This window comes from Carassius auratus, chromosome 16 (assembly GCF_003368295.1).
Source record: "Carassius auratus strain Wakin chromosome 16, ASM336829v1, whole genome shotgun sequence".
NCBI classification, from domain to species: domain Eukaryota; kingdom Metazoa; phylum Chordata; class Actinopteri; order Cypriniformes; family Cyprinidae; genus Carassius; species Carassius auratus.
This window is the reverse complement of record NC_039258.1, coordinates 26,693,444-26,720,295: the sequence shown is the minus strand read 5'-3', so window position 1 is coordinate 26,720,295 and position 26,852 is coordinate 26,693,444. Positions and strand designations below refer to the sequence as shown.

At 40.0% G+C, this 26,852-nt stretch overlaps 2 protein-coding genes across 2 annotated transcripts in view; both read right to left on the bottom strand.

The window, feature by feature from the left end:
- Nucleotides 1-35: 35 nt before the first annotated feature.
- Nucleotides 36-23,030, bottom strand: LOC113116655 (zinc finger protein 883-like). Its single transcript, XM_026284919.1, has 5 exons — nucleotides 22,742-23,030; nucleotides 21,892-22,390; nucleotides 19,038-21,696; nucleotides 18,591-18,630; nucleotides 36-1,204 (listed from the first exon to the last, which is right to left on the bottom strand). The coding sequence occupies exons 2-3, from the start codon at nucleotides 22,373-22,375 to the stop codon at nucleotides 20,282-20,284; spliced, it is 1,899 nt and encodes a 632-aa protein (XP_026140704.1). The 5' UTR covers nucleotides 22,376-22,390; nucleotides 22,742-23,030; the 3' UTR covers nucleotides 36-1,204; nucleotides 18,591-18,630; nucleotides 19,038-20,281.
- A 345-nt stretch (nucleotides 23,031-23,375) lies between these two features.
- Nucleotides 23,376-26,852, bottom strand: part of megf8 (multiple EGF-like-domains 8) — a 28,042-nt gene continuing 24,565 nt past the window's right edge. The window contains exon 44 of the mRNA XM_026284918.1: nucleotides 23,376-26,812. Coding sequence (XP_026140703.1) covers nucleotides 25,337-26,812 — 1,476 coding nt within the window. The 3' untranslated portion in view covers nucleotides 23,376-25,336. The remainder of the gene's footprint in view (nucleotides 26,813-26,852) is intronic.

The following is a 26,852-nucleotide window of genomic DNA, read 5'->3' as shown; positions in this document are numbered from 1 at the left end:
AAAACCCTCATTTATTACACAAAGAATGCACTTATATATCTAGGTCTTGTTGTTTTAATTAGGGAAATTAATAAGTAAGAATAAATTAATATTGCCTTGTCTAGGCCCAGCAACTTCAATACCGGGGCATTTCTGGGCGAGGATACATTTGCGCAGCGCAATTAACGCTTAATAAGTAAGTGATTAATTATGATTAGCACACGGATTCGTGGTAATGGCCTCTCGGTGAGCTCACAATAAGGCTCGATGTGTTTATTCGCTCACAAGCCTGTATATTCATCTCTGTCTGCGGGTGTGATCATCTGAACCCCAATCTACATATCCAAACGTGAGTGAGTGGGTTCACTTACATCTCCATTTGTGCTGGAGGCCTATTTGTTCTGCTCACTGTGGATGGTTGTTCCCTTTGTCTATTCATCAGCAGTCCATTAGTGGCACGCCGTTTGAACGGCTTGGTGCACACAGACGTCATATGATTAAAGAAGCATTCATTTTTTTCCCCTAGATGTCTTTATTTGCACTGTGGGAAAGGGTGGGAGTGTTAGATGTCTTCTTTGTCACCCCAGCAGGGTAATATAGTGTGGATTGGAGGCATCCATCAATCGAGGAACAGTGATATCCACAATCGAAAGCTTGTGCCATGGGCCACTAGGGTTCCACGGGTGCCAGTTGTCTCCAAGGCAACCTTGACAGACTCTTGACAGGTGAAATGATGACATCATGACCACCTCCTTTGGCGAAATGTGAAGGCTATGTTGGAGGCCAAACTTCAGATGAGGTACCGAAACTCAAAACCACTCTGGTCTGGTAGAGTGGCCATTTGACCAGAACACTGGAAACATCTTGAAGATGACTATAGTTACTTTTGAGACAGTTCTTACAAAGAGGCTGGGCATTTTCCCCCTTTCTCTCTCCTTCTCTCTCTCTCTCTCTCTCTCTCTCTCTCTCACTCACAATGTTCATTGCCCAGAAAAATAATTTCTTGGTCATTTCAACCCTTTTGTGAGCAGCAATCAATTTCTCTTCTTTTCACGATGGTTTGAGAGTGTGCGAAAAGAAGTTTGACCTTCTCTAAAAGATCTATCAATTCATCCATCCTGCAATCTGTCTATTTATGTTGTGATCGCTCTGCTTTTTCGTGTTCGTTGATGTGAGAGCATCCATAGACTCATCTGGTCGTCAATCCGTCATCTTGTGTGGCATTCTGCAATTATCCAGCAACAATATAAGAAAAAAAAGATCAGGTGATGGCCGAAAGGGAAAAACGGCAGTTATTTGGCCAAATGCATAGCCTAAGGAAATATAGATTTATACACTGTACATAAGTCACATATAGACTCACCATAAGGGTTCAAGGAAAGAGATCCTACCTGGATTCCAGATTTACTTTAGTATTTACTTAGTATTGCCTTTGATTTTATCAGTCCAATCAGAGTGTTGTAAATATATATTTATATATTGTTTGTTATATAAATAATACATATCCTCTAAGTGCACTGCACACACACACACACATATATATATGGGGTGCAAAAAGAAAGAAAGAGAATGACTGGCAACACACTTGGCACTCTAACAATGATGTAGAAAAAAATGTTATTTTTGTTTGTAACTCTATTTAATTGCATTTTTCCATCTAAAGAAGCCCATGAGAATGCAGTCACCTCATTTCACAGATTTAATGTTATGACAGAACTAGAAGGGGTGGCAACTTTCACTACAAAGTAATAAACATCGGATCTTCTAAGTTTTCACTCCATCTCACAATTTTTTTCTGTTTTCGGACTAACACACCCTTATCAATCTCTGTTCTTTTCCTTCATTTTCACTACCATCTTTCAGCGTCCCTTCATTCTCATTGCTTGTTCCTGTCCGGCTGCTTTCCCCTTCACTTATTCCCCGTCCCTTCCTGCAACACACACACACACACACTGTCCCTTCCAATCTCCCTCTTCTTCTCGCTCTCGCTCTCCCTCACTCACAGGACGATATTATATATTCCAGTCTGTTCTTTGCATGATTTGGGGAGTAGATGAAGCCATATCCCACTCTCCTCCTCAGCCTCTCCCTCCCTCCTGCTTCTCGCCTTGTTGTTTAATGTTTCAATTTGGAGGAAGCAAACATTCAATCAGACAGATTAACTGTTTAATGCATGTCATCAGTCAAACTGTCTACAAGAGGGGGACCCTTTGCCTCTCCCCCCATCCACACACACACACACATATACACCCCAACACCCGCACGCTGACGCTCTGCCCTTCTCACTACCAGGATTTCCGTGGCCCATGCAGACACAGTCTACTCTAATATAAATACACACATTCATTCACATCCATAGCTCTTTCTCAGCTATTCTCAGATATATATATAAATTCAGATTCATACATAAAAGAACTAGAGTGAAAAAAGCATGACCAATCATGGTAATCTGGTTTAAACATGTGACAATGTGGAAACAATTAGAAATGTATAAAACACACAATCAGGTTTACTGAGATACAGATATTAATTGCGCATATTTGTTTTTTTCCGTCAGATGATTAGACCAAAACAACAACAGTTGATTGTGAATACAAACATATTTTAACAGTCTGTCTCTCCTGCTCTCACTTACAGACTCACAGAGACACATGCACACAGAGAGCCGGGCCAGTGGATAGGGAAATCAAAGTGACAGGGAGGGAGAAAGAGGAGGGAGTGAGAGATTAAAGGAAATGAAAAGAGTAAAAAGGAAAGAGGAAGAGAAGGAAATAGAGGTAGAGCGTGGAGAAGGTGGAGTGGACTGTAAAACAGGTGCAGATAGAGCTGTGCACCGTAGAAGTGACAAGTATAGGCGTGCATTGCAAAGGTCACTCTAAATATGTCCGTGAAATGACACATTATTATAAAACATTGGTGAATAATCTTAAATCCAGATTTGTGACTTTTCTTCACTTTTTTATATAACTCACATTTAAAAAAAAATAAAAGATTGGACTTATATAATCAAATGACCTCATTAATCCCTCTCTTTCTTCATTCCCGTCCAGCATGTGTCTCTTTTCCCCCACTCTCACAGTGTGTGCTTGATGACCACAGCTCTCGAGGTGTCTAAACCAGGTAAGTATTGACAGCCAGCTCAAGTTTCTCACAGTCCAACAGTCAATATGCAGACAGAGACGAGGTCCAAAGGTCAATGACAAAAGGAGAACAAGAAGAGGCAGAAAGACACGGAGAGAAAAGACATTCAGCATTTGGTGTGATTACGGTTATTTCAAACTAAACAGTCGACAAAATGAATGAATTGCCTCAAATGCGAATGCTAGATTGAGGTGAGATTATGATGCTTAAGAGGAAAATGGCTGTTGAGGGTCAGAGGCCAGCGGCCTTTCTTGATCATCTCATGCTTTTGCAACATGTTTTGGGGATTCTAGAAAATGCACCAAATAAGGGGTTTATAAATACTAATGAGATAAAAACACAATACATAAATGCACTGAATTAATGTTAGAAAATACATATAAAGAAAAATCCCTATGAAGCCATTTATGCCAAATCACTTCTAAATATATTATATGCAACATTTCATGCATATACATTTATATAATATATGGATTTATTATTATACAAAGTTATTTAACATGAATTACTTTGTATGAACTATATACGCAATAGAATAAATTAATTTGTATATAGTATGTATATGTATATATGTGTGTGTGTGTGTGTGTGTGTAAAATCACTTTATATATGCAATATCATATATTAACTGAAGTTTCAAGAATACTACAAAATAAAATATTAATAGATGCCAAAAAAAGATACTAATACATACTGTGTATAATACACTTTCAGACATACAGTACTACAGTAACTAATAGAGACAAGTTACCTAGATAGTATGCTTAGACACACACACTCTGTATTGACACTGAGGGAGTGTCAGTATGTATTGAATGAAAGGAGTAAATGAACACCTCACCCCACCCTCTGTCCATCTCTCTCACTCCTTCTCTATCGGCTATCAGTCTCTTTTCCTCTAATCATTTCCTTCCTTCTGGCCTTCTTTTCTTTCTAATGCAATTACCTTTCATTCATCTCTTCATTCTCCCTCTCTCTCTCTCATTCTCAGTCACTTCATCCCCCTCCTTATAATCTGGCTCTCTGTTTGCATTACTTCACCCTATGGGGTATTGGTTTCCTTTACTTACTCTGCAGTGATTCTCTCTGATTCACTTCTCGTTTTGTGATGGGCACCGCAGCTGTTCCACTGTGTGAACATCTTTGTCTCCCTCCAGATCCCTTTTCACACTTTACTCCACTTCATCTTCACCTACACCTTGGAGACACAAATAACTGAGATGCTCAATAATCAATTATACTGATGTATTGAGTTATTCTATTGCGTACAAGTATTTTCAGGAGTACACTTAAGAGAACATGTACAGTGATAGATAGATAGATAGATAGATAGATAGATAGATAGATAGATAGATAGATAGATAGATAGATAGATAGATAGATAGATAGATAACTGGTATTAGTCGCTCATAAAAGTTTTAAACAACAACTTGAGGTGTGTGTCTCTATGACAAATGATAGATCTATCTATCTACATTATTTCTTCCTGTCAAACTTACACTGAATGATTAAAATGCATTCACTTCTGTTCAGACATATCAAAATCTTGTTTGACTTTATAATCTATAGTCATTTGGCATTAATGCATGCAGTGATTTAGCATTAATGACTTTCCTAGTCAGGGATACATAGCGCAAAGGAATTCTAGGAAATACGGTGGACTTTGTTTCAGAGAGTGATAGTAAGAAAAAAAAAGTCGTGTTAAGATTCGGAATTGCAAAAGGAAGGATCACGGCACTTTCCCAGAAAAAAAGGAACAGGAAAATAACGTCTTTTCTTACCTTCTGTTCGCTCTCAAGGAAAGTGGGAGCGAGAATGAAAATAAATAAAGTGGTGCACATTCACAGTAACGATCTTACTAGCTGACAAACACCTTTCCCCCTCAAAATTCGTTAATTCAGCTTCCTGCCCCGTGCGCATAGTTCTGTCAGAAACAGATGGCTGCCGGAATTGTCCTCAAGCGAAGTTCTAAAAGTGTTTGCCAAGAACGTCGCTGATGAGCGGCGAGGGCATGCGCTAGTAGCACACTATGAATTTTCTAATGGAAAGAAAACGCTAAAAACAAAGACGCGTGCGTATCAAATATTCTAAGATTTCCACACGTGCGTGACGACTTTCAGCTCCAGCTCTGCAAAGAATATGCAGTGCTGTCCCAGTGACCAAGTAAAATGTAAAACAATAGCTTATTCAACTTAATCCCAGACACGCCAAAAATGAATAAATTAAATAACGAACAAGAAAGTTAGATTGGTATAGGCGAAAGGAGTGCGCTGTCCATGGTGCTTAAATTGCCGCGCATTTATCAGATTTACGTGCATATTCGAATTTTGACAGATTTCTTTAATAAATGTGTCTAATGTCAAATGTCAGTATCTGATGTGGGGAATGATACAGGGGGCAGTGTATGGCCCGGACATATCTCTCGAGTGAACAACAGAAATATTTGAGGCCTCATTTAGCACTCAGCTTCAGGAGCATCCATTTCAATTAGCCTGTTGTAATCTCTAGCACTTCGCGGTTCTGTGCTCTGCTTGTTATACCGTGATGCCAACACTCGATATTTGATCTGGACTCGGCAACCCTGACTACCCCGTCCTTTGGTTAAAAGAAAAAAAAAACCCGAATGGGCTCATGTGAGTGACCCTGTATGACCTTGACCACCTACACTGCGGCCTTGGGTTTGGACGACCATGCCCCGGACACACCGCATTCCCGCCAGAGGTCTCTGGATCGTTTCATCAAACGCTGTCCAACAGTGTGCGCTAACTAACAGACCTCCCACTCCCAACAGAAACGCGCGAAAACATCAATAGCATGCAACGATCATTTACAAAACACTGCCAATCAGCATTCATTGAGCAAGAACTTCACATTCAACACAGATATTAGGGAAGCATTCACATGAAATGGAGATGAAGGAAGACCCATGTCGATGTGCGGACGGACAGATAAATGGATGAGTGGATTAGTCTGCATGGGTGAATAGATAATTGGATAATATAAAGTTTGCATTCTAAAAGAAAGTGAGCGCTGAGAAGCGGCCACGCTTGCTGTCACTCAGTCATTAATAACTGCAGGCCAATTAATCTGCTCTTAATTGAGATACTGGGCGTGCATAATTATTTTTGCATACATTGAATAAAATTATGGTATATGAGTAACGATGATGAATAATTGGTATAAAGGAGCTGGAACGACTTGTCCTGATTCAGCAAATAGCGTATACAGGTAAGTCGAGGCTATTCCTAAAAGTTTTGTGTGTAGGCTAAAAACATTTAGCTGGGGTTCCAAAAAATGTCAATGTTTACAAAAGTTAAAAAGAAAAAAAAAACTACCTGGCCGTCAATCGCGAGGAGGCATAAAGTAGGCTACTTAAACGTGTTTTGGGTTATTATCACAATTTTTGGGGTCATTGAAAATTAACTGCTATTTTTTAATCAGAGTTGCTCGAGATGAATCTGAACAGATTGCACTCCATTTTTTAAAAGCTGGTCCCCCTGAAATCGTTGTTATAGGCTAATCCTCACATTGTGGATACACAAAAACAACACAACACTGGGAGACCGCCACTGCTTCACCCCTCCTCCCGTACACCTCTCTTCACTCTCTCCACTGGAGAAACGGCAAGGAACCGCGACGCGAAGGGCCGCACATAGCTGATCAATATTCGATTTAGTTGCTAATTTAGGGCCTTTCTATAGCTGTCATCCCGTGATGTATGAGTCCTAACCCTAGGTCGCAGTGGAAAAGAAGGAGGAAAAAAGAAAAAAATATCAAACACCAGTCAACTTTTCACTTAACAATAGACCGACTTGAATATTATTTATGGCCGAAAGCGCCACTTTATGGGTGAATTGCTCCTATCGCTGGCTGAATGATGAACCGGGCCTGTTGTACACGACATACAAGCACACACATAAGGGGTGAAAATGTGTAAGCACAGCTAGCGTGCGATGGATTGAATGAGAGCATGTACAGGGGACGAGGAAATATTAATTTACAAAGACTTAACCGAGTGGCCTTTGCATAGCTGTAAGTGAGTGTGATTTTTCCTTTGCAGCATCTCGAGAGTCATGTTCAATTCAGCAGTTTCAGGTCAGGCACAAAATACTGTGTGTAGGTGATTGTAAGCACTCAGTGAGAAACTTTCCGTTAATAGGGTACAAAAATGGATGGCAGTGTAAGAAAATTAGATCTGACAAAAACACACAAAGCATAAAATACAGCCATATTCATACTAACTCTCTCGCTCTCTCGCAAGCACAAATATCTGCTTTATTTGGCCTCTTTTAATGTCTTCCCGATCGATCACCGGTCTCAGGATGTTATCAATAATTTGGAGGCTTGATTAACTTCAACGTTTCCATAACAATTCTTCGCGTTCATACTCTCTAGCATTTTAATTAACACTTGCTTAATTAGCTCGAGATGGTATTGGACTATGATGGGTATTTGAATGGGGGAGGGCGGAAATTAACATAAAACCTCTCCTGATAAATTGATATATTATCAGGAAAGAAATGTTGTAAGAATTTCTAAGCGGAACGAATCATAAACAGACATCAATCAAAAGCAAGTAGCTCAAGACAACGTATAATTCTTTAAGAAAATTATTTAATTATTTATGCAAACGCAGTTAATTTCACATAGAGAAAAAGATTAGAACCCAGGCAGAAAAGAGTTTGTAGAGTGGAGCAATAAACTCTAACCAAATAAATCACACATAAAACACAAACTGCATAACATGAAGAAATTAAATATAAGATGTATTATTTAGCATTTTGTGTTATGCATGTTTTTACAAGATTATTTTCTAATAAACTTATGGTTGCATATGTTGGTTTGTTGACAAGTAAGATTTCATAAAGCTTCTCAGACCATTAAGCTCCAGATAATGTGGCCTACAGTACACTAGCAGTCGATATGAGGAAAAACTCTATGACTACATGGTCACGCTGTCATTAAACCTGAATTGTGATTAAGGCGATAGTCTCATGCTTCTTAATTACAATGTACATTGCAATTACAAATCTTCACAAGTGCTCTAATGACTATAGAAGTCCATTCTGAGTGATTAGGATGCCTAGGCAAATCGATGCCAGCTCTGAGTTTTGAAGTTGTGTGCCTGGGTGGAATCTTTGGCTTGTTTTATCTATTAACTCTTACGTAAAGATTGGCAAAGGCTAATCCTTATGGGATTAAGGGCCTATAAATGGCCAATGCCATATGTTATACCGGACAATAATGAACTGCAGACTATTATATGAAGCCATCAAGGTCTTAATATGTCAAGAGCTACTAAATATGCTTCTTTTGCATTGTCCTATGAACACTTTCAAAACATGACTGCAATTAAAAAATCAGTTTTTAGAATCCATCATTTAAGGTAACATTATACATGCAAACGCAGTTGGATGATTAGAAGCATTTACTCTGTGTCTATTAATGTGATATCATGTCTCCATATGACAAACAGAACCCATCTCCTGCTTTGCATATGACAGGCCTAGGGGCCCAGCTGAGGCCTCCTGGCTCATTTGTATAATGACTTGAATGGGGTTAATCTTTTAGTTATTTTAAGCAGCACAAAAATATTCACATTCCCACTGGTCATATAATGGAATCAAAGCAGCATGTCCAACATGTTCCCTGAGTTGAATAAGTCTTATTAATGAATATGTTAATCCATTCCATTTAGTCTAATTTTGCTTTGTTTGGTTGATATGTATGCTTGGATTTCCTTGAAATGTATATGCATGCTATTTTTCAGATCCTGCTTTGGAGGTCTACAAATACAATATTTCCCCCCAAAATTAAATTCTCAAATTATTTATTCACCTTTACGTTGCTTCAAACCTGTATAACGCTTTTACAGTGAAGCACACCTAAAGTTCCTTGAAAACAATCACAGCTTTGTGAATCAGTTTAAAAAAGTATGATCTCCACAATATGACTCAAAACCAATGAAACATTTCTAAGCTCAAAGGTGGGATACTAGAGATCTATAGTTTATAGGAATTCAGTGATGATAACCAGGGTTGACTGACCTCTGAGTCCCATCTGCTTCACTGACAGATGACTGACAACCAGAAACAGAAGTGAGACAATGGAAAGCGCAGAAAACTAAACTTGCAGAGCACACAAGTTAGTGTGATACTACTGTCAGACAAAAAGGGAATCTCACTGAAGGGAAATATGTAAACACTCATAACAGCTTCTAAATCAGACGAGAATGTGAGAGGGACCACGAACCAAATGGCTAACAGGTCCCTCCAGACAAATCTGAACGCCGTCAGTGCTGCTCGCTCCCTGATTTCCTCCTAACCTCTCCTTCCCCTCATCTCCCAGTTCTCCACAAACATCGTCTCCCTAAACTAGCGGGGCTCTGGAGACTTCTGAGGGAAGACGGGAGTCACGGAAAGCAGGTGAGAGAGTGAACGCTTGCATGAGGGAGAGGAGAGGGGATAAGGAGATTGAAGCGTTTCTAATTTGAATAAACCCTTCGGCAGACTAAAACTGGCAGCCGGCTTCCCCTCTGTGCACAGGAAAAGAAAGCAAAGTAAAGAAAAAGGAAAGGAGACAGGGCAGGAGGAAAGCAGAGATGGATGGGGGGGATATAGAGATGTCTCCACATGTATTTGGCTCTGGAGTATGAGAGTTTGGGCTGGAAGGGGGTGGAATGAGAAAGAGATGTTCGAAAACAACAGAGCTAGATGAGGTAAAGAGATTGGACCAAAACAAAGAAATAAAACATTGAGATGGGACTTTCTAGGACTGAAAGGGTGGCAGGAGACAAAAACTGAAACCAACAATGCGATTTAAAAAATTACTGGACCCAAGCTTTTTCCCTCTTGGTCAAAAGTCTCTCCACTACTTCAGCTCTTCAGATCTGCCTTCCTCTTTCTCGAACACAACTGCTCTCTTGAAAATAAAGGTTCATATTAGATACAAAAAGGTGAAGAATCAAGAACCTTATAATGAAAAACTATCTCAAGATGCCTATACAGAGAAATGATTCATTGCTGAACCTGACTAAAAAACAGTATATAAAATAAAGCAATAATTCATAATCACGTTATGGTAGGAATTTTGAGAGGATTGTGTCTAGTTTTAAGTTTGTGTTTACTTTTTATGATGGTCTGTCTAAAAACGTCCATTCCAGCTTTTAGACTGCAATTCCGGATTTTGACCCACGTTGTTGTAAAAGGATGAGAAATAGCCTACACCGCACACGTGCAGATGATGACACGATACGATTACCGAGGCGAGAAACGCGTTTCTGTTTAAGTATACTAGTACTACGTCTAACAAAAAAGGAGGAGATAAGGAGGGAGAAGGTCTCTCTAACACCTACACACAGCATAAGAGAGAGCGACAGCGAGAGAGAGGGAGGGAGGGAGGGAGGGAGAGTGAGAGAAACACACAAGAACTGGCTCCGGCTTCAGCGGCACTGAAGTGAAGCGGCGATGCTGGGAGAACCATAAATCTTCATATAGAGGCTGTTTTGATTAATGCAGCCGAGTCGAGCTAGGGGGCTGGACCTATCCCATTACGCCCTAATGGAAGATGGAGCGCCGCTGTCTCCACCACTAGGCCCCTGTCATTTGTTCCACTTTGCAGTCCATTTGGCCGAGAGACTACAAGCCACTCCATCAAAAATATTTTCAGAGTTAATTTCCGCCCGCTTAATTCGCCTTGATTCGGATTGCGTATCGAATGGCAGGATCGATTTTCGCCTGGCGTCTAAATTAAATAAAAGAGGGGGGTATACTTTAAGACCGCGTTTTCTTTCTTTTCTCTTTTCCATTCTTTCTCTCCCCCTTTTCCAGCTATCCCTCACTTTAAGTCCATCTCATTCTTTTTTCCCTTGTTGCATCTCATTTCCCTCTCTTCTGTGGCTGTTATAGGTATTATAGGCTAGGGGGTGGGGCATGACGTGTATTACACATAATCCGAGAGCGAGGGAAAGACGAATGGATTGGGGTGATAGATATATGGATCTTTCCAGAAACAGTAAACGAGCATATCAAACAGGACATAACGAAAAAATAAACAAATAAATGTAAACACTTTCACAATACTCCTAACAGTGTGCCTGGGTTGACTTTTTAAAAGAAAGTTGAAAAAGTAAATAGGAAAGTTTTGGTTTTGCAGATTTACATTTTAATTAAAATAGTAACAAATACGCATTTGCATTTCATCTGATTACACGATCTATTCTATTGTTCATGTGGCTCAAGTGGTAGAGCATTGCCTTAGCAGCGCAAGGTTGTGGGTTTGATTCCCAGGGAACACATGTTAGGTAAAAACTGTTAGCCTGAATGCACTGCAGGTCGCTTTAAATGCATAAATTAAATTTATTCCAGCGTAAAGCCAACGGTTACCATGGTTACCGCTTCAATCAACCGCGATTACAGTTCGCCTACGGTTTTTCAGCGACATACCGTTTGATGAAAAATTCTATTTTTATTAAAACCTTGTTTAAACACGTTGTATTTTAAAATAATATTTACTTTAAAAGCACACTTTCTTTCCATAAACTAAATTATCGTAGTTAGAAATTCACAAAGTATTTTAGTCATATCAGAGAACCATAATTGTTCATTATTAGATAAAACGGATAAAAGAGAGAGAGAAAAAAAAAACACGTACTGTAGCCTACGTATTTTGAAGACGTGGGAAAATAATAAAGAAAAAGTAGCCAAAAGTAATGTAGAGAAGGGTAAAAAAGCGCCGTGACAAATCGGTCAGTGTGTCGCGAATTCCCTTTTAGATTTAAAGCCGCATGTAGCCCATCGTCATATCTTTCCAGAGTAATTTATTTTCCCATTTCTCTCTCTTCCTCAGCCCCTCTCTGTGAATTTATCTGTTGGCCCCTGCGCGTGCTCCAGTCACGTGCGACTGAAGAGGGGAGGAAAGTCAATAAAAGTCTCCAGCGACAACTGTTTCCCCCCTTGGGCTCTTGCACTTCTTATACTCTTTCCTCTCCTCTTTTGTTTCTATTTGTTTATCTCCAGAATCCTTTCTGTTTTGCAGCCAACTTTGATTTGAAATTACATTAAACAAAAACAACAATATTAACATAAAAATGTCTGAAACCCTATTCTCCTATTATAGTAAAGATTTAAGGGACATTTTGGCAAAAGCCAAAGTGCATTCAACATAATTATGCTGAAACAACTGATCAGTTGATCCTGTAACTAGAAACACCAAACTCTCTCAAGGTGATTTAAACACACAATGTAGTCAAAATTTTGAATTATCTGATATATCTTCCTTGACAAACTTTGACTCTATCTAAGGGCTTGTCAGAGAAACACGAGGGGTTTCCAACCCCATGAAACTACAACAAGGTTTGACTTTGCAGCCACCCCATGGAGACAAGACGATGGTTAAGACAAACCCAGATGTGACCATATCGACTCATTTCAGGCCACCAATATACTATCTCTAAGTCCACACATCAGTTATTGTCTGATTCTTGAGAAAAATGCCCCAACCTAGAATAATGAATAAATACACAACATACACAGTCAACAGGCCTCTGGTAAGATACACACTGTGTCAATATTAATCTCACTGACAGAAGATCGAAATATAGCAACTGTCACACATCATCTTTCCTCTCTCCTGTCTCTCCATGGAGTGGGGGTTCAGACAGAGAAAGAGTGTGAGAGAAATAGTGAGAGAAAACATTAAAATGAGAGAACAACCGAAATGTGGTAAACACAGAAAAAGAAAGAGATGTACGCATGGAAATAAATTTAACAGGGTAAATCGTATAAGAGCTAAATGAGGTGTTGGAGTGGGAAAAGAAGGACTGACAAGAGGAAAAGTGGAAAATGCACACGAGAAAAGAGATATACAGGGCCCACCAGGGATCGTTTTACGAGCATCCAATTGCTTTCATTGGGGCACTACTCTCTCTCTCTGTCAATTTCCTTATTGAGGCCTTGATTTAATTTATAGACCTGCTTGAAGCCTTTCAGCTTATACTGTAACATAACAATGTGTAGCAAGCAGTGGCATGAGTCAACAGAAACTCTGCTGTAGACGTAGACCTATGAACAGCCTACAGTGCTGTCATTCCTATTCCCTCATCCATCTAAGTCAGAAGTTTTCAACCTTTTTCAGGTCTAGGACTCTTCAGTGTACAGAGAACAGAGACCATAACAATATATATACAGTACAATAGTAATGTAGTTTACATAATTTAGTAATGTTGACTTTGCAAGGCCATTAAAATAATAGTTATGTGCATCTTGAAAATTTTATTTAATAAAACTTTATTTTCTTCAAGGTGTCATATTATGCAATTTCAAATTTTCCTTTCTCTTTGGAGTGTTACAAGCTCTTGGTGCATGAAGAAGATTTGTAAAGTGGCAAAGACTAAAGTGTCAAATCCAAAGAGATATTCTTTATCAAAGTTAAGACTCTGCCATGTCCCCCTAAAATGTCTCATTCAAACACACCCCCACATGTCTACATCACTATATGGAAAATTAGCATAATGTTATGAGCGCGGGTAAACCGAAGGCTTGAATCAAGGGCAATCATCATCGCCAATCTTTTGTTCATTATCTGGCTCGGCTCGGTGTTCATCTTCAGTTCTCTCTTCACAGCAGTTCAGTCACAGTGTTTTGAGTAAATGAATTACTCCGGTATATTGGTTTGTCTGAACTCAGTGGGAGTGTCAGCCACATTAAAAAGTTAACAGCTTAAGTCATTTGTGGATTAATGCGTATTGGAGATGCGAACCGTTTAAAACGATTCAGTTCGATTTGGTGAACTGGTTCAAAAAGATCCGGTTAGATCGAATGATTCATTTGCGAACCAGATATCACAAACTGCTTTGTTTTGAACTCTCTCTCACAACAGACACGGAAGAGAAGACAATGCTGAATAAAGTCTTTGTTTTTGCTATTTTTGGACCAAAATGTATTTTCTTTCTGGACATGGACAGTATACCGTGCACACAGTTTCAATGGAGGGACTGTGAGATCTCAGGCTAAATCTAAAATATCTTAAACTGTGTTCCAAAGATAAACAGAGGTCTTACGGGTTTGGAACAACTTGAGGGTAAGTTATTAATGACATAATTGTGCTATTTGGGTGAACTAATCCTTTAAGTATTTGCTATTGAATGTTCAAATGCATAATTTTGCGCGACACGTGTGTGTGTGTGAGAGAGAGAGAGAGAGAGAGAAACATGGTCACACAGTGGAGTCAGCTGTCTTAACGGTTTAAAAAGCTTGGTCATGGTAGTCTTAAAGCTTGTGTACTGCAAACACATACAAGCTTCATCACTATGTTGGTCATGCAACTCTGTTCCCTTTCGGGCTTGAACTGATGATAAAACTATTGACATTATTAACTTTCTTTACATTTATTTTGAAAAATGAAGTTTGCGATTATGGAAAGGGCAGTTACATTTCCGACAAGTGCTTGCGGTGATTGGCCAAATCACAATGCACTGGGTCAGTTGGCCAATCAGAGCAGACTGCACTTGTCGGAAGAGGGGACTTTGTAGAAAATGACATGTTTGAGGGAGGTGGGGCATAGAGGAACTACAATAATATACAGTATTTGAAAAACAAATACTACAAAATACAAATGTGTTTTTTTTTTACTTTAAAGCAATTCAACATATTCTGTTACACCAAATACACAAAATCATATATTTAAAAAGTCATCATATGACCCCTTTCACTTTTTTTTAATCTAAATTAGTAGCAATCTGAAAAAATATAACTTCTTAAGAATGAAGGGGGAAAACAGTTCCCAATGCAAAGATGAGTCTTTGGGAATGCAGAGGTCAGATACTGACCATAACGAAGACTGGAGGGCAATGTACAAGGTTCTTATTGGCAGACAATTGGCTTTGAGTTAGCAGCTATTAGCGCCAATTATGGGATATTAGTCCACTCAGGCAGTTCACTAAAGGAGCTCTTAATTACAAGTATACTGACCCTTTTGAAAGATCTTATTGCCAAGGATATTAACTATATTATGTAGACTGTAATTACCATGTGCTATGCACAGAAATGAGTAATTTTAAACACTGAAGGTTTTGATACAATAAATTTAAATACAGATAAGTTTGCTGCTTCATAAAATAAATATAGATTTTTTTAATGCAAAAATCTATAAAGCAGCTGGTGATGGACCACACTAAAATATGAATTACCATTAATATATTTACTTGTGCAGCGTTTTAGCAAGTGAATTGAAACACATTTAATTGTGTAGATAGATACAGTTAAGCTAAAAATCATTCAGACACCAGATATAATTTTTTTAATATATTTTTACTAATGGGTGCAGGACACTATAGTTCATTTATGCAAGTAAGGAGAGCAAAATAAAGTAGACTGTGATGTATTATACCCAAACATTGTTTATACAGTGGACCAAAAGTAAAAAAAAAAAAAAAAAAAAAAAATTCAGACACTTTCACCTGACCATGTTTTGCTTAAGTGTTTTTTTTTTTAATTGCTAATGTGATTTTGTTTTTTGTTTTTACACAACAGACTGAACAAAATTAAGCATTGCTTGATAACTGGTTGACCTAAATTGGTATTATCTAATTGTGTACTTAAATTCAACAGCTGACTATTCAACCTAATTTATTACATACGCATCTATCAAAGTTATCTGACATCATCAAGATGCATTTGTTCTGACACAGTCTAGCTTTGAGTTCTTTTCATATTTTATTACCATTTTCTAAACTATAGCGAATAAACTATAGAGTTTTCTAGATAGATAGATGGATAGACGGATAGATAGATAGATAGATAGATAGATAGATCGAAAAACTTCTGAAAAAAAAACAGGGCTTGCAGCTTCAGTATGCATATAACAATTAAATACAGCAAGGCACATAGAAATGATCATCAGCTATTTGAACTTTTACCCTTAGCGCTTTAATTGCGATAGCAAGCGGTAGTGTCTGAGCAACTTAAGCTCAGTCACCTTTGGTCTCTGTGGTCAGTTCCTGTGTCCAGCACTGAGGATTAAAGCCTTATCAACTGGAGCAGAGTTGTCAGGATCCACACTCACAGCCAGATAAAAGGGTGGGATCCGTTAATAAGTTCTGCGTTTCTTTTGGTCTTACTTTACCTTATTCTCTTATGATCTTATCACACCAACAGAATTATCACAAACGTGCTCTTTGTAGCACTTCATCAGGTCACACTGTCAGCTCTCTGCTCTCTCTTCTTCACTCAAAGTATTTCAGCAGGCCCGTGTCTTTTCCCATACCTCCTCTCTTCTAACTTCATTCTTTTGATCTCACTATTTGACTCCTCTAAACATCACGTCTGCTTGTCGTCTTTCTCCTCCCGTGCTCGCTTGAGTTGTTGTGTTATTCTTGTCTTCCCCTCCTTACTCTCGTGTCTCTCATCCCCGTGCTTTCTTCCTGCTTGCTGAGGCCACATCGTCCCAGCCAGTTATCCCTTTTCCCTCTCTCTCTCCTTCCCTCCCGCGCTCTTTCCCTTGTGATAAATGAGGCTGTCTGTTGGGTGCAGTTCATATTTACTGAGTAAGGGATCGCACACTGTCAGTCTCCCTCACCCTCCACATCTCTATCCCTGTGCTAAACAGACACCCAGAGCCAAAGGTTAGGACATATGGGTGGACTGAGGTGGAGAAGAAAGGAGCAGTTGTGGATTGTAGATTTTGGGCTATATGAGAAGAACCAGCGCTGGGAGCCGCACAACATATAAAAAGACGGCAACTGTGTGCTCCGTGACGCTAATCTAAAATGAGAAGCTCCTCATTTTGAGTTTGACAGCACCGACCCTACTCGTTTTCTGTGCTAACCATCCTCCCCTAAGCAAAACGCACAGCATCTTTTCACTGTCTTTTGTGCGCCTGAGCTGTCAGGCTGTTAATACGTGCCAAGAAAGTACCATGACCAAAAAAACACCTAAAATACACAGTTTCATCTACGCCTACATAAACCATCCCTCACGCAAGGCTTGTGTTATTCGCAGGGAGTGGAAAGTGGTGATTTGACCTCTGTTCTAACCCTTTCATGAATGAGAGAAGTGGATTTGGGCATGGCTGAGCCCAAAGGGACACAGACGCAGCCGCCCTAAAGCCCCCTGAAGACCCCGAAAGCCGGCGGCTCTTCCCACACACTGACCTCTGAGGCCAACAAGCGCAAAAACCACTGCAGCGAGACGACACGGTGACACCGGCACACCAAATCCAACAATGTGTTCCTTCAGCAAATTGACAAGAGTATTGAGAGAAAATATGGAGAAAATTGGACCGCTGGAATTACATATAAAAAATTGGAGATGGGGGAAAAATGTGCAAGAGGGCTCTTATTTAATTCAACATTGAAGTAATTCAATTTTAGAGTATTTAGAGATGGTCAGTCAGAAAACTTGCTGTAAATAAGGGTATTAGAGTTTCAGCACTGACCGCTGATGGAGTATTTTACAAAAGAACAGGTCAAATCACAGGTCAAAGATCAAACTATGATCTCAGAAAACAAGTCAACACATTTGTTAGCATAGCTATGTAGCATATATATGCATTTTTTTGGCAGACGCTGTTATCCAAAGCGACTTACATGACAAACTAAAGGCTGGAATACACTACATAGATGTTTGCCCGATTTGTCTGTTGGGGTCAACGCTAATGGCTGAAAGTCAACACCAGTTTGCAGATTTTGAGCAGTCGCAGTTCACAGAAAATCGTAGGTGCATGATGGGTACTCTCTCTTTTTGAAACGACTTGAAAGTCTCGACTCCTCAGTCGTTTAGTATATGATGTTGAGTTTTTCTGTAACAATTTACAAAGTCGGCAAGTGTGTGACCACTAGTGTTTTAAAACCTGTTCAGATTTGAAAAGTCGTGTAGTGTATTTCACTACCGTTCTCACAAACAGCGTTCTTCCGTTAAAAAACGCGGGACCTAGTGCAACAGAAATCAAGAACACAGAGTCCTGTGACGCATTTTAAGCCCTGATTCCCGCAAAGGCTAAAAACTCGCAAGAAACTAGCTGTAATGTCAACGTTGTGCCAAATTATACACAGGGAAATATGTAAAATCAGCGCATATGCACAGACAAATTCTGGCTAAAAAAATTATGATTTTATGATAATTTGACACGGAGACGAGGGAGTAACACAAACAGAAATGCATGTTACGCATTAGAAGCTGTTATATTTTATCACTTGTTTGTGTGAAGTATCCCAGCAGGTTGTCTCACTGTGGGAAGAGTGAGAATCACAGGAGAGAAACAGATGGCACCAGAGCACATCCTAATTCCCAAATGCACACTTTGACAGATATCTGTTTCCCCCTGGTGCCCCAAAGGAGGAACTGCTACCAAAAATGTAACGTTTGTTGCCATTTCTAAAAATTGACATTCTCTATAGAGTGACTGAAGACATGACTAGTAAAAAACGGAAGTAGGGTTTATAAAACATACACTCAAAAACTGAAAAGGTTTACCTATGTTACCATGTCTCCAATGGTCATTTCTGTCCGTACCCTGTAAAACAAGAAAATCATGTGAGGAAAAAAAAAAATCCTGTCATGTAATCTGTCTCAATTTTTAAAATCTATTAATTTTGTGCATCTGGCTCACCTCGCTATCACCCGATCTTTAGGAGCTGTGCTTGTTCTGACAATTATTATTACTACAGCAACAGAGAGAATTAAAACACACTCCCTTCCATACATCTCCCTGACCCTCCTCTCAGACAAGAGGCTTGCTAAATGAAAAATGGACATGCTTTAAGAAGTATTGATTCCAGCTTTAAACAAAGGTAGACTCAATATTATTTAGCCCTAAATACATCTTTGTTATCTGTGTCGGTTCACCAGTCACGCTGCTGTCCTCGTAATCGCAGACATAAAAATAATAGAGCTATTCCCTCAACATTGACTGAAGCAGACCTGTTTGGGCCCTTTGACCAAGTGATCCATCTATTGGCTTTGAGCATTTGCACAGACTGCAACGACGCTTTGGTTGCCTGTGCACAAGCTGAGAAGGAAAGACAAAAAAACAATTGTTTAGACAAAATGGCCATGGTTTGCATTTTGTATTTACTGTTTTAAGATAAGAAGAATACAGTTTCAGAAGCACAGTTCAAGCAAATACAATGAAGAGAGCGCTAGGTTAAGTTTTATTAGCGCAACTCATTTGAGGTCATCATCGATTTCAAAATAAACAGTAAACTTACGAACTTAAATATCTTACACTTTCATACTCATTTTTTTATATCACATCAGGAACACCAGTGCTTCAAAGCATAAATGTAAAAGTATTTCAACTTAACTAGACACAATAATAATAAAATGATCTTACCCTCAGAATACTTCGGCATTGAACAGTAACATTAAATTGATCAACTACGACAATGAACGGAAAAATAACCAACCCATTACAGTACTTACTTGGTGAAAATTCAACACGCAATTCAACAGATTTACAGTGCCTCTATAAAGCATTAGGATAGAAAATACAAAATAGCTTTTTTGTGGCACACAAGGCATCTGAAAATATCATTAAAAATGAACGAGGCAACAGTACATAATGTCATATTAACACAAAATTGAATTAATGGAACTCTAAAATCACCACTACACAGTGTTGAACCAGAAATACAAATGATTTTACATTTATCTTTTATTCATATTTGCAGATGCCTTTTGTACAGCAGAGAAAAAGACCTCAAATTATAGATGATGCAGCCCTTGAACGCTTCCATCATACAGCTCACAGATTAATATTAAATTAATAATCATAGAATATTATTAAGCCACAGCAGAAGTAAAACTCACATCTTTATTCATTCTTGTGAGCCAACAGTGTCTTTAAATGGTTAAATATGAGCTTTAAGTTATTACTTTGTGCTAATGACGACGCCGGTTCCTTAAACAGACACTTTAAAGCACAGTTCATTTGCCAGATTTACTACTCATATTAACAACGATAATTGTAAGGCATTAAATCTATTCGATCGATCGAGAGCATGCAAAATAGCTATAGTGTTAGAACTTTTAAGGGCAGTCAGTCCAGAAAGGAAGACTATGCTTCTGGATTCAGTAACGTTTAGTTGGAAGTAAACTGATATCCAATTCATCGATGAACTCCCAATTCATTTTCTTCAATGAAACTGAGATTAGACAGAAGTAGTTCAGCTATCCATCTTTATTTTGTGCTTTTCCATGTGTTGAGAAAGATGGTGCGAGCGAGTGAAAGTGCGGAGACACTGTGGGCAGCTGTATGGCCTCTCGCCCGTGTGTGTCATTTTGTGTATCTTCAGGTGCTGGGGCATGAGAAAACTCTTCCCGCACTCTGTACACTTGTAGGGCCTGTGGCCCGTGTGACTGCGCCTGTGCTTGCTCAGGTCGCCCGAGTTGGTGAAGCGGCGGTCGCAGTCAGAACAGGCGAAGGGTTTTTCCCCCGTGTGTCTCCTCATGTGTTTGGTCAAATCGCCGGATTGAGCGTAGCTGGAGCCACACTGCTCGCAGCAGTACGGTTTCTCGCCGGTGTGTGTTCGCATGTGGATTTTCAGGTGCGAGATGCGGTTGAAACGTTTGGTGCAGACGTTGCACTGGTACGGCCGCTCACCCGTGTGAATGCGTAGGTGTTTCTTAAGCACATCCTCCCGTGAAAACGTCTTCATGCATTCTCCACACTGCAGAATTCGCTCCGAGTTGTGCGCTCTTTGGTGGACCTTCATGTACCTGAGAGCGGAGAACATCTTGCCACAGTCTGGGCATGAAAATGTTTTTTCCTTGGAGTGAATTTGTTGGTGGATGAGAAGCGTCGACCGGTGGCTGAATCTCATCCCGCACTGGGGGCAAGGGTACGGCCTTTCACCCGTGTGGGTTCGCAGATGACATCTGAGGTGGGCCATCCTTGCGAACGCTTTACCACATTCGGGACACTCGTAAGGCCGGATTCCTGTATGTATGACTTTGTGATTCCGCAGACTCCCCATATCATGAAATCCACGGCCGCAGTCTTCGCAGACGCATGGCTTCTCGCCAGTATGAATGCGTTTGTGTATCGTCAGGCACTGAAGTGTAGAGCAGTTCTTGCCACAGTCTCGGCACAGATAGCCACGGTCCCTGCAAATGGGTTCCTCAACACCCACCTTGGGTTTCTTCTCCTCCTCATGGCAGCAATGTGGTCCGAGACCCCAGACTCCAGCAAAGCTTTGACCACATTTAGCACAGCTAATTTGTCCATCTTTACACACCGTGGCTAAGCCATGGCATCTGTGGCAGTGGTTTTTCAGGTTGCCGATGTAATCAAAGCTGCGATCACACTGTGGGCAGGTGTAGCGTTTTCGGATAGGTTTGGGTGTAGGGAGGTGGGCTTTGCGCACATGGGTCTCCAGCTGTCTTTGAGAAAAGAACCGATAGTGGCACGATGAGCAGCTGAGCATCCTGGAAGATATTTTAGAGCAGTTGTAGACTTTGTGTTTTTTTACCCATGCTAGGTATTCGCTTCGATGGCACCATTTGAGGTGTTTTTCCAAGTATGTAAAGTCAGTGAAAGTAACAGAGCAATGAGGACACGGAAAAATCAGGGAGGAGGAAGCTGTGGAGAGGAAAAGGGACAGAAAAATATGCCAACTGATAAACAAATATCAAATATGTGTGGTCAAATATCAAGTCAAGTGAATCTTCTTAGGTTTATGTTGTCATCTAAAAGAGGTTTATGCCTCTTGCTGTCAACTTTAATATATGACACTGTGTGATTTGCAAGATTGGGCATATTAAATAAATGTATTACCTGTGTTTTTCTCCAGGCAAGAATCACCCACTGAATTTTCATCTAGCGTCTCAAGCTTGACTTCCTTCCAGCTGTCATTCTCCTCCTTCACAATCAAAGCAGACTCTCTCTGCAGCACCTCAAAAATGCCAGGCTCAGTTTTGACCTGAAAACTAGGTGGGTTTAAAGGGAAACAGTCTGGTTCTGTCTTAGGAACGAATGCTCTGAAAGCAGGAGGATGAGGCTGCAGATGTTGTTGGTGTTGTTCAGAGGACACCGTTAGGACTCCCAAAGCTTCCAGCTCTCCCTCTTCTGGTTTGATCTGTGTGACCTCAGGACAGGTGTTCATAGCACAGTCCCGAGTGGCATTAGAGGTCTTGGTTACATTTGTGTCAGTCCTAATGCCATCACCATTTGTTGGCAATGGCTCTTTTTCACAGTTTGTCAGTTCTTTGGTTTTCTTTTTTCTGGGTGATTTTCTTTTCTTCAGTAACTTAGCGTTCATCTTCTTGTGCACAACCTAAAGAAATGTTTGAGAAGGACATTAATACAATTTTACGGTTTTATTTACAATATATTCCTGGTATAGCATTTATACTAATGTTATGTTTTTAGAAGAATAATTTCTTATTTTTAAGGTTAACGGAGACAGATAGGTGGAGGATTCTCCTTTCTAATATCAAAATCCAATATCGAGTAACATATCTGAATTTAAACAGACTAAGGCTGGTTTGTGTTTTTCAGTTGGGAGGTTTAACCATGAAGGTTCATAATAGCCCAGGTTCACAATACCTCATATTAGCGGGTTGCAGACATGCAGATGTAAACAGAAGTGTCGTGTTAAGTTAAATAAAGCACAAAATGTTCTTACCGGAAATATTAAAGCTTTAGTTTATCTGCTGCATTTATGCAGCAATGAATATTCGATTGGACTGCAGACTGTCACAGCCCTCAGTGTACAGCATCCTACAGCTCAAATAGGCATCTTACACATCCACCGCTATAACCACACCAACTCGTCTGGTTATACTAGTGACGGTATAGCTATAAAAGACCTATAGCAGTTTGCACTGAACCCGTTTTTCATGTCTGAAATACGTTATATCGATGCTGCTTATAGATACTAGGTAAAGCCAGAAACAATAACACGTTTCAAAATAAGGTCAACGCTGACGCGTCCTTTCAAAATAAAAGTTCCTGAACCTTTTTTTGTTTTAAAGATTTTAGTGGACATATTTGAAGCTTCTTATTTATAAAATTATTCTAAACTCTTTAAAGTCCCGTAAATACAATACTTTCATACCGTTTTTAGCATCTAATACAATAGAGATAAATCCACTTAACACAAGAGTAGTAAGAGTCCAATTTCAATAACTCAATTTAAATCAAATGTGCAGCTACTGTTTTTTGTTTTTTACTGCAGTAGGAATCATTGGTCTCATTTTTAGAGTAAGTGTCATATCGGGTTAAAAAAACAAAAACAAAGACCACACAACAAACCGTGGTAACCATTAATGGATGATTTTTTATTATGGACAAACCGCTGTTAAGCATCAAAGGCATGTTCAGCAGCAACAGAAAAAAACTGTAAAAGCATTTGAAAATGTCTGGACAGAACACAAAGCTTTCTTTACCATATTCAAACCCAAATCTGTTTTTGGTATTGTGCATAATTTATAGCACTATCACTTTTTCTGGTTTAACCTAACAAATTAACCAATTTATCTTAAGATTGCTTTCTCTGGAGTGGCATCCCAGATAAACATATGGCTTCTCCTATTATGTTTCTGTTATTTACATTAAATAATAACATCAAATGAACACTTTTCACTATGACTTCAATTCTTAAAAAAAGTAACTTTCTACACCAACCTGTCCTCTATAAATACCAGTCAGATTACACTCAGAAAGTAACAGTCAAGCAAAAAGAAACAAATTGCAATAAAGCAAAACAACGGAATTTCCTTATAAATGGCAATACAGTAACAAACTTTAGTATTATCACTGTTTTCTCTTCATTTCATTACTTAATAGTGTCTCACCAGGAGCATTCTAGATTTGTACTTTTAGTTCTCATATATCTAATGAAACATAACCCATCACTGAAATGAAAATGAGAATGCTGCAGCAACCCAGCTTGTGTGATAAATTTCATTAATCACCGGAAATAAAACATTAGCACATTGTTAATACATGCTGTAAGCTTTACTTTAAAAAATAAAGTAATATGAAATAAGTAGTGTAAGAAAGGGGAAAAATAAAATAGTATCCTTCATTTCCTACACAATGTAAGAAAAATGTAACGTTCCTTATTAATCAGCTTATTCCTTCATATATATACACACACAATTGCAGAATTTAAGATTAATAGCCTAAACTCAAACAGAAAATCCATCCTAAATTTAATACAAAAAGAGTTTGAGGATTCTGTCACACAGTTATATTAACATCTGGTCAAGGCAAAGTGAGTAAAGGTCATGTAATTAATGCAAACAAAAAAGAGGTGTAATCATAAACCGTCGACTGGCGGTGTGAAATGCATCTTCAGTATGAATATGTATAAAAATAAGCCAATGGCTCACCATGAAACAGACCTATTGACTAGATTCAAATCTGCTATATTACAGGAAGCATGGACCAATCACAGCCATGACAAAAAACCAGTAACAAAAGCACTTTTTTTTCTTTTTTACAACATCTGTGCCAGTTTTTTTTTTTTTTTTTCAGACAATCAATGTTTTGCACATTCAAGCAGACATGTTGCACCGTCTCTTGGTTTGGATGGCAGTTCAGATTGTCACATGAGGATATAAAGCACATTGGTTCAGCTGCAAAGACAACTTTTTCACTGGTCGATGTCATGCCATAGTCAACAGCTTGTCCAGCTGATTTCAGTAGTGTATATAGGACACAAAAAAAAAAGAAGCAACAAAGCTTGGATATAGGAGTAGTGCATTGCATAAAGGTTGCTGCTTCATGTCAATATGGAGCTTTTTAGCAGTGATAAACAAGTACATGACACCTAATAATTAATTACAGTATATGTACAAATCACGTTTCCTATTATTCACCTTGTTCCTCTCTTGTAACTAATGCATCCCTTTTGTAACCCTCAACAGAGCAAACCAAAAAAATTGAGAAAAAGAGAAAAAGTTTTCATCTACACAATGAAGGTCAATGGGGTCCAAAACTGTTTGGTAAAAAGTCAGTTTCAATGTCCTTTGGTTTTGGAACCCATTGATTTTCTTTGTATGGACAAAAACATTTCTTTAAAAATCTTCTTGTGTGCTGCGCAGAAGAAAGTCATGTTTGGAACGACATGAGGGTGAGTAAACCATGACAAAATTTTCATTTTGGGGTGGACTGTCCCTTTAACATCTCTGCAACTTCCGTTGTCCTTTCTGTTCACTCTCATGATTGTTTTTCCCTTTTCAATCTATGTTTCCTTCATCGCAGTACGTTCCCTTCACATTGCCATGGTGGTTAGATGCTGATGGCCCAACAAGCCTTTTCGGCCACCCCCGGTGCCAGGATGTGTTCCCGCTCCTCCATGTCCACAGTATTCCTGCAAATTCTGCCGCAAAGTGACAAGTGCTGAACCCAAGCAAGCCCGGTTGGGAGCAAGGATGCCTCCTGGCAGCTGTATGAGCACAGTGGCCACCCCTGCCATCCCGTCATCTGTGGGCTCCAGAGTGATTGGTCCAACTTTGAAGGACGAGTACGAAAAGCCCATGAGCTGGGACAAGAAGGGGTCGGAGCGACAGAAATGCTGGTAGCTGCCGTGTGAGGACGGGTGATGGTGGTGGTGATGCGAGGTCGGGTTTGCAGTAGAGCTGGGTGCGTAGTGGTGAGTGTTCAGGTAGTGCAGGGGAAGGTGCTGTCCGTTGTTGCCTCCACTCAGAGCGAGATGGTGGTGGTGATGAGTGACAGTGCCTGTGCCGGGGTCGTGTTTGTAGGACAGAGCTACGGTTCGTCCCCTCTGGCCCATCACCATACCACTGAGTTTGCCTGTCCGGACGTGGGCGAGGGACACGGTGCTTCCCCCTCCAGCCGAGGGCAAGTAAACCAGCTGCGGCTCCTCAGGCTCTAGGTAGATGGTGAGTTTAGCAAACGGCCGAGAGGCCATCTTTGTCATCTCTTGAATGTGGCGGCGCTGCTCACGGCGGAAGTCCAAGAACTGCTTGACTTTCCAGAGCAGCACACAGACGGACAGGAAGAGGAAAAAGCAGGAAAAGAAAACAGAGAAAAAGACAAAGAGATCAATGTGGGCCTGGTCCTGTCGGAGAAAGAGGAGACCTTGGGATTCTCCGTTATGAGTATCTGTGCCCACGCCACGCAGGGCGATATAGAAGCGGCTGGATTTGAGCGAGTGCACTTCATGTGGGAAAGTGATGACCACACGGTCCCGTACGCCACGTACGATCAACACCGTCTGTGGCTTCCACACAGTGATATAGGTTATGAGACCTTCGTTTCGTTCTTCCCGTATTTCACGTTCTGTCCCGTGTGACTTTGTGGACTGCAATGTGCCGAGTAATGCTGACGAGGAGTTCGCAAACACCTTCATGGGTGACGGTGGTGCGAGAGGAACCTCCTTTTCTCGTGAAGTGGTCGCAGAGGTGGCCTCGTCCTCGATCTTGATGGTATGCACACCAGTCTGGCGGTCGACCTCTACAATGAATGTATCATGCGAATTGGACACATAGACCTCAACCTCTCCAAACGTAACGTCTATGGTGACGCGGATATCAACGTTAGTGAACTTGGGCTGGGCTGAAAAGAACACGGTGCGGCCCCTGAGCAGATTGCGGATGTTAGGCTCATGGAAGCAGTTGACCTGTGATGTGGGGTCGAAGCAGCATTCATTGTCCACATTGAACTGCCGGTAGCACTGCCGCCCATTAACCGGATTGCCGTTGAATGAGTCTTTGCATTTTGCACACTGTAAGTAGAATAAACAGGATTTCATACAAGGTCTTATT

Excerpts from the sequence above, each read along its gene's own strand:
- LOC113116655 (XM_026284919.1), bottom strand. The coding sequence starts at position 22,375 with ATGAACGCTAAGTTACTGAAGAAAAGAAAATCACCCAGAAAAAAGAAA. Across the intron at positions 21,697-21,891 it reads TTGCCTGGAGAAAAACACAG|CTTCCTCCTCCCTGATTTTT; the intron begins GTAATACATTTA and ends TCCTCTCCACAG.